Here is a 17,884-nt window from a genome sequence, read left to right on the forward strand (position 1 = left end):
TACTCTTTTCCGCAGATGCTGCCTGGCCTGCTGAGTTCCTCTAGCGTTTTGTGTGCATTCCTGTCCTTCACCTGTAACTTAGCTATCAAGTCTGGTGGAATCATTTCTACCGATAAGAGAAGGGGCAAAATTAAGTTTCTGCCACCTTAAAACCAGCTGCTTCGAAAATATGGGGTTCATCAGCTGTAGTTGGCGGCTCATCTGGAAAAGGAAAACTCTGATTTCAAACCTCCACGGTCTTGAGGCTATACTCACTCAAGGAGAAGGCTTTGGAAGTAAACTCTGAGGGAATAATCCAGAGCAGGAGTCCCTAAGGCAGTCCTACATTGAGCTCGAACTGACTGGCAACCCCTGTGATGCCACTGCTGCCAAACTATCCGCCTTTCTGCCGTTCCTTTGGACTCGTCAGCTGTGTGGAGAGGGAGAGCCTGATGCTCGGTCAACAGCTTGCTCTCCATAGCGTACTGCCCTGGCTTGTGTATACTAGCTAGGATGCGACATCCATGATCGATCCCAACCAGTGGAGGCTTACTGTACTACCTACAGTATGTGCTGTGTTTGTGAGTTAAATGTACTGTGTTCTGCACCTTGGCCTGGAGGAACGTTGTTTTATTTGGTGGTATACATGTGTATGGTTGAATGACAATAAACTGAACTTGAATTTCACTTTGAGATTTTATTGAAACTTACTACGTTCCTTAAGGGAACCCTGGCTGAGGAATTATAGAGGTGATAAGGAGTAGTCTACTTTGGACCAAAGTGAGGAACAATTGCTTCATTCAGAGGATACAGAATCTGTGGGGTGTACAGTTTTGAAGGGATGTGGAGACTCACTTATTGAGTTCATTTAGATCAGAGATCAATAGATAATGGGGATTGTGCAGGAAAATTTAAATAAGGTAGAAGATCCCGTTGAATGGTAGAGTAGGCTTGAGCTCCTGCTCCAGTTTCTTATGTGTGTAAATATGGAAAAGATGGCAAAGCAAGATAATGAAAATGTTGCCTCTTACACATTTCGGGAAATTTCCATGGTATATATTTATTTTTTATATCAGGCAAAGAATATTGCATTCAAGTACACAAATTCCATTTTTCTGTTTCAAAGTATATGACTTTTTTAGTATCACACACAAAACGCTGGAGGAACTCAGCAGGCCAGGCAGCCTCTGTGGAAAAGGGTACAGTCGATGTTTTGGGCTGAGACCCTTCAGCAGGTCTGGAGGCGAAAAGATGAGGAGTAGAGTTAACTGGTGGGGGAAGGAGAGGGTGAAACACAGTGATAGGTGAAACTGGGAAGGGGAGGGATGAAGTAAAGAGCTGGGAAGTGATTGGTGAAAGAGGTACATGGCTGGAGAAAGGGAATCTAATAGGAGAGGACAGAAGGCAATGGAAGAAAGAAAATGGGGAAGGAGCACCAGAGGGAGATGATGGGAGGCAAGGAGATAGGTGAGAGGGGAAAAGGGGATGGGGAATGGTGAAGGTGGGGGCATTACTAGAAGTTTGAAAAATTGATGTTCATGCCATCAGGTTGGAGGCTACACGGATGGAATATAAGGAGGTGTTCCTCCAACCTGAGGAACAACAATGGCCTCATCGCGACAGTAGAGGAGGCCATGGATAGCCATATCAGAATGGGAATGGCAATTGGAATTAAAATGGGTGGCCACTGGGAGACCCCATTATTTCTGACAGACAGAACATAGGTGCTCAGTGAAGCAGTCTCTCAGTCGATATCAGGTCTCACTGATATAGAGGAGGCTACACCAGGAGCACTGGACACAGTATGGGAACCCAACAGACTCACAGGTCATGTGTCGCCTCACCTAGAAGAATTGTTTGGGGCCCTGAATGGTAATGAGGGTGGAGGTGTTGCACTTGCTGGCAGACCTTTAGTATAATAGTTTATATGGTTCAACAATTTTAAAAGGATGATTTTGGGGTGATTATAAAGCAGGATGTATCTTCATTCATAAGGCTACATTCATAAGATTTGAGATGGAAATCTTTTCAAAGATATGTTCATATATTAAAATAAGACCATGAGTGTTATTGGATCTACATTGGTTATGAGAACAAATCAGTTGGTGGGAAACTGGATGCCTTATTACAGCGACTGACATATCACCCTCTTACCTGTGAGCTCTGCTCTACAGTTGGAGCCCCACAAATCTGATGTTAATACATCATAAATTTCCGTTTCTGTTCTGTACTGTAAACTTAATTTACTGATCATAAATGTTTCTGTTTGGAAAAATCAGAGCGAGAAAGTACAGTTCATGCAAGGTGTTACTTTTTGATTAAACTTAACTGCATCAGCAAAAAGTGGTATTTTCAAAATAGGCTCCCCACTGACTGCATGTTCTGTGATGTGAGATGATCAAGGAATGCCAGCAACTTCAGAGAAGTTTGTGATGTTTGGAAAAGATTGAATCGCTTCAGAATTAGAGGCATCCAACCATAGTCTTTATATCATGATATCACAGCAGTTTAATACTCTATTACCTTATCATATGGTGGTTTATGTGGTTTGGATTTAGAACTTAATTGGAGACAATCTAAGGGGTTTTGTAACCTCACCCTTTCTGGAAGTGTGCAAACAGAAAGCTAGTATAGAGGATGCCCATAATTGCACTTTTGGCTCATGCTTCTGTGCACATTTCTTTGAAAAATTCTGAAGTGCTTGAGGCATTAATATTGAAACAATCATCTTCACACAATAGAAGTAATAATGTTCAGTAGATTTGGTGATCCTTATCAAAACATTGGGGGAAATTCATCTGTGAAAATTCTCCATTTTAACTGGAATATACTTAACATAATTATATTTATGCAATCCAGTACATTTCATGATTAGAATTATGGTGTTCTGGATTATCATGGCTTAATTTCACATGCATTTAAGACCATAAACTCAGATCATTTTATAATTTGAATTTGATTAGAAAAATATATATCCTCACTTCCTTGGTGCTAAGCTGTTGGGAATATAGGAACAGGAGTAGCCCATTCAAACGATCAAGCTCACTTCACTATTCAATTATATTAGCCTGATTCCATCTACCTGGTTTTACATCTTATCTGATGATGTTTTACTTAAAGAGCTTGGTTTTGAAAGCTCTACAGGCTGTGTCCACAGTTCTTCAGGGTTAGAGTTCTAACTTTCCAAGTTTTATGTGGAAAACTGCTTCCTGAATTGTCTCCTATTTTAGTGGAAATATAGAGATATAGAACATAGAAACAAGCCTTTTTACCCACCGCATTATTGCAATCATTGAGTACCCATTTGTACTGATCACGATCCTATTTATCAGCACTTGATCTGTGGCCTTGCCAATTCCATTTCTCATGTAGATATTTTATAAATGTTTGTGTTCTGCTTTCTTATCATTTGTTCCACCAGTGGAATCAGGAGTTTGTGCAGCTCTCATTTGAATGTTCAGTGTTGTCTCAGATTCATCATTCATGGTTAAGATGATTAATTTTGCCTTCTGCTAACCTTTCTCCAAAATGTATGCATTGCTCCTTTTGTGGTTCAATGGTGTGAAGCCAAGAAATATACTGAATATTGATTTATAAATCAGATCGTGATGCAGGGTTTTGACCCAAAATATCAGCAGGTCCTTTCCTCTCTTTAGCAGATAGTTTGTCAGTCCAAATTCCAGCATCAGCAGTCTCCTGTGGCTCCATGAATTTTCTGATGGCAGATTCTAAAGTCTTTCTTTGGTATCAATTCAGTGACCTTCCAGACACTTATTAGTTTGCAATCCTGTACTCCTCTCTATACATACTGTACATGTCAAATATAATTTGTCCTGACAGTTGTAACACTGTTGTTTAGAACTGTGATCAAATATTATATGGACTGTCATATATTCAAGTCAGATATTACATGGAGCATCATCTTCCTACTTAGAATACGAACACACTGGCACTTAGATTATTTTTTGTTGTTGATGTCTTTATATATCTCAATAATACATTCATCATGCTGTCAGATAATCCTTGTTAATCACCAAACAATATGTTTTTCTTTGAAACTTAGTCATGTCACATCTGGTTGTTTGAGAAAATGAGCATTTTACTTACAATTCCTCAGTGCAGCTATGAATACTAAAATTAAAAGTTTATTCAGAACTTATCTAGGAATATGAAGGTTGATACAATCCTTTAGTCACCAGCATTCAGGCTGAGCTAACCCGATGTTATTTAGACTGCTTACTTCACTTTGATATTGTGTGCACAGGGCAGAAAATCACACATCTACTGAATCAATCTTTAATGATGTCCTTTGTGATATTGAATTGTGATTCTGATGCTTGCTTGAACTTTGTTAAACCAATAAACATGTACTTGCTTTAACAGAAACCAAAAAATACCCACAAGAACATCTTAAAGAAATTTAGCCATGCAGTTTGAAATCACAGATTGAAAATTGAAGTGATTGAAATGTTCAGTCACATTTTTATTTATTATTTAGTTATTGAAATACAGCACAGAATGGGCCCTTCTGGAAAAAAAAATCATTGGACTCTGGCATGGTGCCAGAGGACTGGAAAATTGCAAATGTCACTCCACTCTTTAAGAAAGGAGGAAGGCAGCAGAAAGGAAATTATAGACCAGTTAGCCTGACATCAGTGGTTGGGAAGATGTTAGAGTCAATTGTTTAGGATGAGGTGATGGAGTACTTCACCATCACAGGACAAGATACAGGTCAAGATAGTACAAAGTTAGCATTGTTCCTTCAGGGCATATCCTGCCTGATGAACCTGTGGGAATTCTTAGAGGAGATTACAAGTTGGATAGATAAAGGCGATGTAGTGGATGTTGTATATTTGGACTTTCAGAAGGCCTTTGACAAGGTGTCACACATGAGGCTGCTTACCAAGTTAAGAGTCGGAGGTATTACAAGGAAGTTACTAATGTGGTTAAAGAATTGGCTGATTGGTAGGAGGTGGTGAGTGGAAATAAAAGGATCCTTTTCCTGTTGGCTGCCAGTGACTAGTGGTGTTCTGCAGGGGTTGGAGTTGGGACCACTTCTTTTTATGCTGTATATAAATGATTTAGATGATGGAATAGATGGTTTTGTTGCCAAGTTTGCAGATGATACGAAGACTGGTGGAGGGGCAGGTAGTGTTGAGGAAACAAGCAGGCTGCAGAAGGACTTAGACAGATTAGAAGAATGGGTAAGAAAGTGGCAAATAAAATACAATGTTGGAAAATTCATGGTCATGCACTTTGGTAGTAGAAATAAATGTGCAGACTATTTTCTAAACAAGGAGAATATCCAAAAAATCTGAGATGCAAAGTGACTTTGGAGACCTTGTGAAGAACAACCTAAAGGTTAACTTGCAGGTTGAATCGGTGGTGAGGAAGGCAAATACCATGTTAGCATTCATTTCAAGATGCCTAGAATACAAGAGCAAGGATGTGATGCTGAGGCTTTACAAGGCACTGGTGATGCCTCACCTTGAGTGACGTGAACAGTTTTGGGTCCCTCATCTTAGAAAATGAACATCCAGAGGATGTTCACAAAGATGTAAAAGAGTATGTTCTTTTTTTGCATAATGGAGATTTGATTGCAGGGTAATCAAAGCTGGGATTTAAATATTCCAGGATATTTAATATTTAAGAAAGACAGTTGAAAAAAAAAGTGGGCAGTGTAACACTGTTAAAAAGGGAGGAGATCAGTACAGTAGAGAGAAATGAACTTGGTGATGAAGAAGTTGAATCAATTTAGGTTAAGCTAAGAAATAACAAAAGGAAGTAAATATTGTTGGAAATTATTTATAGACCATAAAATAGTACTTGTAATATTGGACATGAAAGCAATTGGAAAATCCAATTTGTGTGTAATGTGGTAATGAACTATTTACAGTGTATTTTGACCTACATAAGACCTACATAATCTGTATTAAGGAGTAAGATGATTTCAAGAAGCAACAAGAGATTCTTTTCTACATCAATACATTGAGGAAAATTGTTATTTTGAAGTTCATTTTGTGACTTTAAAAAGAGTTCATTGAAAATCTTGTTTTGTGATTAGCATTTTAGGGAATTGGTCTCTCTGTCAGCACTTGCACTGTGGAATAGTTACAATCTCTGTATTTATGCAGGGAGAGATGCTGGGAAGAGATTCATAATAACATCTAGAACTGTGAAGAAGTGGGAGAAGGCTCATTTTGCACTGGTTTTGTGTACAGGAGCAGCTTAATTGTGGGTTGTGGGTTTAGATAGAATCTATGAGTTTAATAAGCTACACTGATTATCCCAAGGTAGGGCAAGTGCTATAACGTGCCAAATAAATGGAACCAGAAAGGAGGATTGCTCCTTCCATTAGGCACTGCACACCTGTACACTTACAGAATTGAATCAGTTGTGATAATTAAATGCTGTGCTGGGAGGATGTTTGAATTCATTAAGGCTATATAAAAAGAGATATTGAATAACCTGTGAATGCCAGACATTAATTAGCTTTCTGAAAGCTGATAATTGCACTTAATTTGTTTGAATTGAGTTACACAGTGAATCATAGTTTGACTTGTTTGGAGGAACTTCAGGGTGGGGCCGGTGACTGTTTCCACACTGTCACCAGCTGGGAAACTGCTGCATGTCCTCATAGGCAGGGGGCCTTTCTTTTTTTCCAAGCTCAGCTTTCTAACATGGCGGTAGAAACTTCTGGAGGTAAAAGAGTTTAGAGTAAGATAAACTTCCAACCAATATTCTTTGTTTATCTTCTTGTTGTAAACTGGAGCCAGTCTTAAGTTATTGATGTAAATAACTAGCAGTAATCAGTCTGAAGTTAAAAGGAAAGTTCTGTTAGCAGAGCAGTTGCTGACCCAGAGCACCTGAACTGACTCCTCAAGTATTGCAGTGTTGGAAAATGGGGTTATTTAATCTGGCTTCTTTCAAACCAGACATGCTGGCTAATTGATTGAGTTCAAGGAAGCTTGCAGACCAGATTGATATTATCACTTAGCACATCAAATAGCTGATATGTTAATTGTCAGTAGTTCTTTCAGCTTCACAGCATTAATTGTGGGTATCTGGGAACTGTGTCTCCTGATGCTTTTAGACCGTTGGTGTAAAAAGGTGTCTGAAGAAAAAAACATCTGTGTGTGAAGTCACCTAAGTGGCAAAAGAACATTACAAACATAGAGAGAAGTCAGGTTTATTAGGAATGGTTAAGGAACATCAAGAGGAATGACAGAAACAAGGAGTGAACTAGAATCGTTTCCTCTGCCTTCAATTTCTGCGATGGATAATTCATTTATTGGGTCTCGTGGGTTTGTAGCTAGAAGTCATTAGCTAGGGAGCCAAAGATATGCCTGAGTGATGAAAATCAGGGATGCTAATGAGATCATTAGATTTGAAGTAACACTGAAATCCCAGAAGTTTTTTTAATTGAAGTCAATTACAGAGATGAAAATTAAACTTCTAGATCTTGAAGCTAAAAGAATTTAAAAGTCACGATGATGCTAGGTTCAGAACCATTTGGTAAGCCAGGTTTGTTATGTGCAAATATACAAATTAGAAACAGAGAAAAATAGAAAACCTACAGCGCAGTACAGGCCCTTTGGCCCACAAAATTGTGCCGAACATGTCCTTACCTGGGGTTATCCATAGGCCTCTATTTTTCTGAGCATATATCTGTCCAGGAGTCTCTTAAAAGACCCTATCATATCTGCTCTCATCACCGTCACCAGCAGCCCATTCCACGCACAAATTGGTTGAGTTTGGATGGTGTTATGTTTTTAGAGCATGCAGGGTGGGAGATGGCTAGAAGATAAATCCTACTTTCTCCTATATGATCAAATGCAACTAATGTATACGTATTTGCAGTCATCCATTTCCTTTAGGGACACACACAAAATGCTGGAGGAACTCATCAGATGAGGCAGTATCTATGGAGTGCAATAAACTGTCAATGTTTTGGGCCAAGACCCTTCATCAGGACTAGAAAGGAAAGTGGAAGAAACCAGAAGATGGGAGGAGGGGAAAGAGTACAAACTGGCAGCTGATAGGTGAGACCAGGTGAGGAGGAAGGTGGGTAAGTAGGAGAGGAGGATGAAGTAAGAAGTTGGGATGTGATACAATAGGTGGATGCGGTAAAGGGCTGTAGAAACAGCAATCTAACAGGAGACGACAGTGAACTATGGGAGACAGGGAAGGAGGAGAAGCGCAAGAGGGAAGTAATGGCCAGGTGAGGTGAAGGGAAGTGTTTAAGAGGGAATCCAGATGGGGAGTGGAGGCAGAGAGAATTGGGTGGAGGGAGAAATTACCAGGCTGGAGGCTCCTTCATCTGCTGGAACTAGCTCTCACCCTCAATAATTTCTCTTTTGGTTCCTCTCATTTTCAAACAATCAAAGAAAACTATCGGACAAATAATGTGATAAATATCGTCAAATCAGCAGAATATAAGTAATATTCATGAGTAGAATTGCTAGTTGGTATTGTCATTGAGACCTATTAATAAAGTCTTAACAAACAACAACAGAAATGTCTTTAAATAAATATAATTCTCCTGACCAAGACTGTGGAGGGTACAGGCAGTTAATGTTGAATGAAATTTGAGTTGTTCTTATTTTATTTCTCTATCCTATTCTGAGTCTGATCTCTCTATCCTTAGACTCCAGCATAGTTCAAGTAAAGCTCATCATAAAAACCTCAGAGAACCTCACTTCATCTTTCATTTAGGCACATTATAGCTTCGACACCCAACAATGAGTTCAACAGTTACAGATGAAAAGTGCTGCTTCTATTTTAGTCGAGTTGTGGCTGTTGATAATAATACTCCTGCAGCTATTATGTCTGCTCTCGATCCATCTTTTATTTACATTCAGTGGCCACTTTATTAGCCACCTCCTGTACCTGATAAGGTGGACGCTGAATGTACATTTGTGGTCTTCTGCTACCGTAACCCATCCACTTCAAGGTTCGACGCGTTGTGCATTCGGAGATGCTCTTGTGCACACCACTGTTGTAATGCATGGTTATTTGAGTTACTGTCGCCTTCCTGTCAGCTTGAACCAGTCTGACCATTCTCCTTTATCTTCCCTCATTAACAAGGCATTTTTGTCCACAGGACTGCCACTTACTGGATGTTTCCTTTTTGTTTTTCGCACCATTCTCTTTAAACCCTAGAGACTGTAGTGCATGAAAATCTCAGAAGACCAACTGTTTCTGAGACAGTCCCGTATGGCATTATCAAGCATTCTACGGTCAAAGTCAATTAGACCACATTTCTTTCCCATTCTAATGTTTGGTCTGAACAACAAATGAGCCTCTTGACCATGTCTGCATTCTTTTATACATTGAGTTTCTGCCAGGTGATTGGCTGATTAGATATTTGCTTTGACGAACAGGTGTACTAATAGTCACAGTATTTCCTTCTCCCATGATCACTTCCAAATACCTTGCACCATCATTCTTTTGGTCATTAGGGTCATTTCCACCTTCACTCTATCAAGGACCTGTGATGATATTCCCTTTCTCTCTGTTTCTGCAATATATAGTGAATGTGTGATATCAGGTGTGGTGGTAGATGCAGATACATTAGGGATGTTTAAAGAACCCTTAGATAGGCACATGAATGACAGAAAAATGGAGAGTTATGTAGGAGGGAAGGGTTAGATTGTTCTTAAAGTATGTTAAAAATTCGGCACAATATCATGTGCCTGTACTGTGCTGTAATATTCTGTGTTAATGCTTAAATTTATTACAATCAGCATGAAATATTAATTTTTTCTCCCCAGAATTTTAAGTCTTTTTTCTTTATTTCAGATTTGCAGGATTTTGCATTTATCTATGTTCCAAACTCTAGTTAGCCCTCATTACTACTGAATGTTTCAATGAATGTTCATCAGTATTTTTTGTTATCATTCCCATTTATGTATTCAAACCTATGAACCAAACACAGGAGTAAATAACAATCTGTTCAAACCATCTCAAATTCACTCTGCTGTATATCCATATTAACCTTTCATCACTTTGTAAGTGCTCATCCCTCTCTATCTTGAAGAAAAGATTAGAAGACTGCTTCTACTGCCCTTCGAGGAAGGTAGTTACAAAGATACATGACCTACTTTGTAAGAAAGTAAAATTGCATCATGATGTTTTAAAAGGGCACTTCCTCATTTATAAAATAGTGATGCCTAGTTCCAGATTCTCCTACGAGAGGAAATATCCTCTTTACAATCACCCTGCAAAAACCAGTAGGATCTTATAATCAAGCTCTCTCTCTCTCTCTCTCTTGCTCTTCTAAGTTACCATTTGGGATATAAACCCAGCTGGTACAGCCTTTCCTCACGAGACAGCCCACCAAATCAAGGGAATAGTCCAATAAATCTTCTCTAAAATGCTCCCAATTCATTAATATTGTTATAATGAGAGCAAATACTGTACACAGCACTCCAGATGTGGTTTCATCATTGACCCTTTTAACTGAAGCATAACGCAGAACGTACAGCAAAGTATAGCTCTTTGGCCCGCAGTGTTATGCTGACCTTTTACCCACTCACGATCAATCTAATACAGTCCATAACCCTCCATTTTTCTTTCATCCATCTGCCTATCTAAGAGCCTTTTAAATGTCCCTATTGTATCAGCGACTGCCACAACCCCCAGCTGTGCATTCCACTCTCTGTGTAAAAAGCATACCTCTGACATCTCCCTTAAATGTCCTCCAGTTACCTTCAATGGATATCTTCTGATATCAGGCATTGGCTCCCTGGGAAAAATGTGTTGGGTGTCCACTCTATCAATGGCTCTCATGATCTTATATACCTGCACCGTTGCCTCCAAGGGGAAAAGTCCTAACTTGCTCAACCTTTCCTCATAAGACATGTCCTCTAATCCAGGCGGCATCCTAGTAAAATCTCCTTTACATCCTCTCTAATATTTCCATATCCTTCCTATAATGAGGCAACCACATTTGAACACAAATAACATTTCTACTTCATTTAAATTTCCCAGCAATAAATGATAACATTCTTTCCTAATTACTTGATGCACAAAAACCCCTTAAATTTTGCGTATAACAAATTGTAGAAATTTAACAATGTAATAAAAATTAACAAGATCTCCTGTTAGCAAACACAGTAAATTTTGAAAAAGAAAACCATATGGTTAGTATTGGCTTCCCTTCCCTTCCAGAATAAAAAAAAACAAAATTGAAACAATATCTGTTGAGAACCTGTGGTTTTGCCAAGATTAAATGTTCTCATTCAGAAAATCTTGTTTAGAATGATCACTAAAAAATACTAATGGATCGATCAATGACCTTGTTCATTTTCCTTACTCCTGGTTTTTTAGTGATTACTCTACAACAAATGACGTTCTTCCATCTAGCATTCCTATCAATACTGGTTGCTTAATGGGTGACCTGTATGCTTCAGCTTGTCTAAATAAGCAGAGCTTACTTTTGATTGACTGCATTCTGACAGAAGTGATTGACTGGTTTCTGAGCAACGCACACAAAATGCTAGAGGAACTCACAAGGTTAGGTTGCATCTGTGGAAATGAATGAACAGTTTTGGGACGAGACCCTTCTGGTTTCTGGCTTTCCTCACTATCCACGGCAGCTGGTAGTTAGTAGTTACCACTAAACCAGAAAATAGCAGTTACTAGCATGATACAAAAAGTTCAAAGTTCAAAAGTTCAAAGTTAAATTTATTATCAGAGTACATACAAGTCACCACATACAACCCTGAGATTCTTTTTCCTGGGGTCATACCTAGCAAATCTATAGAACAGTAAACTGGATCAATGTTTACTGGGAACACCAGAAATAGAATGAGTGTAGTATCCCCTTTTGTTCAACAGCCTGATGGTTGAGGGGTAGTAACTGTTCTTGAACCTGGTGGTGTGAGTCCTGATCCACCAGTACCTTCTACCTGATGGAAACAAGGAAAATAGAGCATGGCCTGGTTAGTGAGGATCTTTGATGATGGATGTTGCTTTTCTACAGCAATGTTTCATGTAGATGTGCTTAGTGGTTGAGAGGACTTTACCCGTGATGTACTGGGTTGAATCCACTTCCTTTTGTAGGATTTTCTGCTCAAAGGCATTGATGTTCCCAATGCAGCCAATCAGCACACTTTCCACCACACATCTCTAGAAGTTTGCCAAGGGTCTAGATGTCAGCCGAATCTCTGCAGACTCCTGAGGAAGTAGAGGTGCTGTCGTGCTTTCTTTGCAATTATATTTATAAGATGGGTCCAGGACAGGTCAACTGAGATAGTGACACCCTGGAATTTAAAGTTACCTCTAATCTTCCAGTGAGTACTGGCTTGTGGACCTCTGGTTTCCCTCTCCTTAAATCTACAGTCAGTTCCTTTGTCTTGCTGACATTGTGTGAAAGGCTGTTTTCATGACACCACTCAGCTAAATTTTCAATAAATTTTCAATTCATCACTGCCTTTGATGCGGCCCACGACAGTGGTGTCATCAGCAAACTTGTATATGGTGTTGGAGCTGTTCTTAGCTACACAGCCATAGCTGTAAAGCGAGTAGAGAAGGTCGCTAAGAACACATCCCTGTGGTGCTCCTGTGCTGAAGAAGATTGTGGAGGAGATGATTTTGCCAATCCCAACTGACTGGGGTCTGTCTGCAAGTGAGGAAATCCAGGATCTAATTACACAAGGGGGTATTGAGGCCCAGGTCTTGGTGTTTTCTAATTGATTTTAAGGGGATAATGGTATTGAATGCTGAGCTCTATCCGATAAAGAGAACCCTGATGTATACATCTTTGCTCTCTAGATGTTCCAAGGTTGCATGAAGAGCCAATGAGATGGCATCTGCTCCAGACCTGTTGCTTCCTTTGGCAAATTGGAGCAGATCAAAGTTGCCACTCAGACAGGAGCTGATATGCTTCCACACCAGCCTCTGAATACACTTCATCACTGTGGATGCAAGTGCTACTGGGTGATAGTCATTTAGACAGGTTACCGTGCTCTACTTTGGCACTGGTTTAATTGAAACCGGCTTGAAGCAGGTGGGTACCACGCACTGCTGGAGCAAGATGTTGAAGATAACCTTGAATACATCAGCACAGATCTTCAGTATTTGACCAGGTACTCTGGACTGATGCTTTCCTTGGATATACTCTCTTGAAGAAAGCCTGCATGATACTGAGTCCAAAGCATCATCAGGAGACATGGGGGTGGGTGATGGTTCCTCCCTGTTCTGGAAGTCAAAGCAAGCATAGAAGGCATTGAGCTCATCTGTAAGTGAAGCTCTGCTGTCTCCTGTGTTACAAGATTTAATTTTGTAGGAGGTTATGGCATTCAAACCCTTGTCAAGCATCCCTTGTTGATTCCAGTCTAGTCTGGAATCTCCACTGCACCTGTGAGATGGCTTTCCAGAGATCATACCAAATGGCATAGTTATATGATCAGTACATATTGAAGTATTTTTTAAGAGTATCAAACTGTTACTTATTGCATCATACTGGATATTCATAGCATTTGTATTTATGTAAATATGGTCTATGCAGTTTCTGGGATCCATTGAACAAGTTCCATGTTTGGAACATTAGATTTGTTCAGATTTTACTGTACTTGCTATTGGCCTTTTGCTATCATAATCCAGATCACTTTGCATCTCAAAGCTCTGCAATCTCTCATCATCTAGATAGTTTGCTTTTTTAAAGTTTTCCTGATAAAATGGTACATTTCACATTTCCTCATGTTATATATTCCTTTTACCAGGTATACAGTATATTTTTGTTATTAGCAAATTTAGCAATCATACCATTCTAATTTTGTGTCATACTTTTAAAATACGAGATTAAAATGATATATGGTCCCATGCTTACATTTCACATTGAGCAGCAATAAACCATTTGACTGACCATTCAAACAGCTCAGCTTACATTAGTTCAGCATGACTTACATTATTATGGATTATATTATGAACTAATTCTATCCCAATTCTCTTGCCATTTATTTCCATTTCCTGTCATTATCCTCTTTTGTTATTCCACTTATCTATTTATCTATTATCATCATATTTTATTAATGTATTTCTCTAAAGACATTTTATTTAGGTTTTTTTTCTCTGTCCCTTTCTTAAAGCAAACACACACCAGCCCACGGATTTGGTGTCAGAAATATTTACATTGCAAAGCAGCCAGACCTCAGCACAGATTGTGTGGTTTCATTCTTTACAGTGTTTCATTTGCAGTCATGCTGCTCACTCTGATTTGCATGTTATTATTTCCCAGCTGCAGTAAAATCACTGGCTGGCACAAAATCACAGCCACAAACTTTGCTTTGCAAACAACTTCAATCAGTTTGCTATAGAACAGGTCAAGTTACTTCACTGTTCATTTGATTCCTTTCTTACATTTAAGAAGTTATTGTGGAGTCCAACTTCCTGAACAATTCTCGATTCCCACTTCCCACACATTCTTGTTGACTTCCTCTAATCAGAAACCTTCACAGCTCACAGTTATATTAGAATGACATTCAGGGTGCTTACAATACTTTACTTAACTGAGGTTCCTCCTCTGTTACTTCCCAGATCATCCCCACATTATAAAATTATTAGGTTGCCTGCGTGGTAGTCTTCTGTTCACCCATTGATGAGTTTACCAGATGTTGGAAACCATAGTGAAATGGCATGCTGCTTTTTGGTTGAATTTGTTATCTGAATGAACAGCAATATCTCAAGAAATTAGTTTTGCCAATAATTCTAGTAAGCCTCTGGGGATTAAGGTTTTTTTCCTCTTATTTTGCATAGGACACCATGCAATGGAGGATTCCACAGAAAAATCCTCCTTCCTTCCTGAAGCATGCTTCCTTTTTGTTGCCAAGTATTTGTTTAAATGTTGGCACATGCAAACTGAATGTCCTCCTCCAAAAGTGATCGAGGATGACTTCCAGCACCTGCTCAACAATGCCACCTTGCTGAGAGCATGACATCCCTGAGGAAAGCTTAGGCTTCTAGCCAACGCTACTGCCGAACTGCAACTGATCAGGCTCCTGACCATTGTCCTTCCTCGAAATGAAAATGCAAACTGGTTCTGACTCTAAGTAACCAGTTTACAAGAAATGTTTCAAGCAGTGAACTTCTGAAGGAATGGAATGGTTCAGACAGCATTGTCAGAGGGAAATGGACGGTTGGCACATTGACACTTTAGGTCAAGACCCTTCATCTGGACTGGAAGATTAGGGGAAGATAGCCAGTATAAAGAGATGCAGAGGAGGGAGTGGAGCAAGAGCTCGCAAGTGATAAGTGAATAAAGGTGATGAGGTAAGGAGGAATGATTGGCAGATAGAGTCATGTGGGGGAAGATAAGATGGAAAAAAGTTACAGGGAGGTTGGGAGGCTGAGAGGAGATTGGTGGAGACAAAGACAACAAAAGGATAAAGATGGTAGTAGAGCTGTCCATTTCCTTTTACAGTAGCTACTTGACCCTCTGAATTCCTCCAGCAGTTGGTTTCATTTGCTTCAGATTCGGCCATCTGTAGTTCCTTGTGCCTCTGTGAATTGCTTGTTTTTCCACATCGTTTAGCACAGAATTTATTTATTTATTATTTCTTTTATAAATATGATATCACATTAGTAAATGTTGCATGATCAATATTCTGAAAAAGGCATAGCCAGGAAGAATGACTACAGAGATCATAATTGTGGCTGTATCTAATGAAGGTATCTCACTTTCTGCTTCACCTAGCCTTGGTAACACTTGCTGGAATCAGTGTGTACGTCGGGTATTCTGCAGCAGCGTTCAAGGAAGCCGTCAACCTGTCTGGAAATGACATACTGGAAGATATTAACATCGGGTTTGGATGGTCCTTGGCTCTGGCGTGGATCTCACTCACCGCTGAGGCGTTCACAGGTGTTGCATTCATACTGGCTGCAAAATGGACAGGCATGAAGGAAAGTCACGAAGAATCACCATAAAGCTAATTAATATGTTCATGGTTTGCTGGAGCTCAGAACTGAGGTGAAACAAAGGAAAGCAAGAGCAGTCTCCGAAAATAACTGATATAGAAACCATGCAAATCTGGCGAACCCACCTAAATGTAATTCTCTCAAAATCAGTATTGTTTACAAATAGTTTCAATGCTAAAAGTTTGGAAATAAATATTAGTAGCTGATTTTTTTAAAAATGAGAACACTCTGCTTTTCAATGCTGCTTAGTAGATGCCGTGTTTCTGCTAATGAGATCAAAATGTCTTTGCAAATAGAACTTCCAGCTGAAAAAGATTACTGTAGCTGCTTTATGTGTGATGACTTTGAGAGAAACATTCTTGAAATTTCAGGTCAAATGATAAGGATTTTCTTTTGTACAGAGAACAACTTTTACTGTTACTCCATTCTGTTGTAAATACAGTTGTTTATTGTTAAATAAAAAATACCAAGTCACAAAAGATTTTTGAGCTATATAAGCAATCTTACGTGTCTATAGCTAGCAGTATTTACTAGGGCATAAGGTTAATTAGACTGAATATCACAATCCAAGCTTGACTAGGATTTAGCTGTTAGTCAGCTGATAACGCCCCTGTTTTAGAATTGGGGTGTTAAGGGAGCTCAAAGACCAGCCCAAAAGCTGGAATTAAGGATCTATATAATGATTATTTTATATGAAGGAGTTTAGAAAGGCTGATTAGAGTTAAAACGAGGCCCTGCTTTTTCTCTTGGGTAAATATAATAGATCCAACACCCTTGCTTTAATATCCAGCATCCTAAACAATAATTATTATTACTTTGCTGTTTGTGGAGAGATTCCTATGTGCAGATCTTGTTCTTTTACTACATTAATACTAGTCAGACTTCAAAACCCTTTAGAGAAGTGCAAGTTCATATATAAATACAAAGCTTTTATTTTTGAATAATCCCTTCTTTAAAGATTTTAAACGGCCTGAGGAAATGGTAATCAACTCTTAAGTAGTTGACTGCAAGAATGTTAGAGATAAACACACATTTCATTCAAAATTGATCTGATAATTAAAGCTAATCAATTCTTTTTTTTGTGTTTGCATCAATACTTTTCTATTACCTCCATGGATTTTGTTCCATACACAGCTGTTACCTTTCAACATCTTGCTCAAATTTTCAGTGTTTATTGAGAGCTCTGAGAGGGACAAAGACTGGCTAATTAAACCATGGAGAGTCATAACCACCATGCTGTCATCACATACACAACTCTGACAGGATTTTATGAAGGATTAAGACTGTCTCTCTGCTCTCTAATTCATTCTGATCCACATCAGTTTCCTATTGTGCTGATTTAGCTTACCACAGCAGCTGATCCAGTCTATGATCTTTCTGCTGACTGTGATTCAGCAGCTCATTGTGCAAAAATGCTGAGCCATTGGTGAAAGCCATCTAGTTAATGTTCTAGTAAGTACAGAAAAGAAAGTGAATAGTTTGCTGTAGACAAATTGGGATTACTTGGAACACAATAATATTTCATTATTTGATTTATTTTATTATATGTTAATACTTGCCATTTGATGTTTAGAACAGTGTAGAGGCACTTGTGGTTTGTATGTACAAAATGTTGAAGAAACAGTCTTTTGGGTTCACATTTTATTGCTTATGATAAATAATGTTCTGACCAGTTGTAATACATCAACATTCAAAAGAATAAATAATTGTGACTCCTTGTGAAAACCTTACATTATTAAGTCAAATGGTGCAAGACATTGACAACTTGATTTTAAGAAGAGGGTGCAGTATTGTCATAAAATCATTGGTCATCCCAAGATGCATTCATCCTAGAGGAAAAGTATTAAGCATTGAAAATATTATTAATTTATTTGTTAAAATGCTCATTAAGTAAATTATATAAGAAATACTCAGCAGGTTAGGTAACATCTGTGAAGAGGGAAAGTGAGTCAACATTTCAAGTCAATGATCCTTCATTCAAACCAAG

At 38.8% G+C, this 17,884-nt stretch overlaps 1 protein-coding gene across 1 annotated transcript in view; it reads left to right on the forward strand.

The window, feature by feature from the left end:
- The window catches only part of LOC140735085 (transmembrane protein 114), an 88,913-nt gene extending 71,313 nt beyond the window's left edge, over positions 1–17,600 (forward strand). The window contains exon 4 of the mRNA XM_073059883.1: positions 15,677–17,600. Within this exon, the coding sequence (XP_072915984.1) occupies positions 15,677–15,906 (230 nt within the window). The 3' untranslated portion in view covers positions 15,907–17,600. The remainder of the gene's footprint in view (positions 1–15,676) is intronic.
- Positions 17,601–17,884: the final 284 nt, after the last annotated feature.

Source organism: Hemitrygon akajei, chromosome 11 (assembly GCF_048418815.1).
Source record: "Hemitrygon akajei chromosome 11, sHemAka1.3, whole genome shotgun sequence".
In the NCBI taxonomy this organism is placed as follows: domain Eukaryota; kingdom Metazoa; phylum Chordata; class Chondrichthyes; order Myliobatiformes; family Dasyatidae; genus Hemitrygon; species Hemitrygon akajei.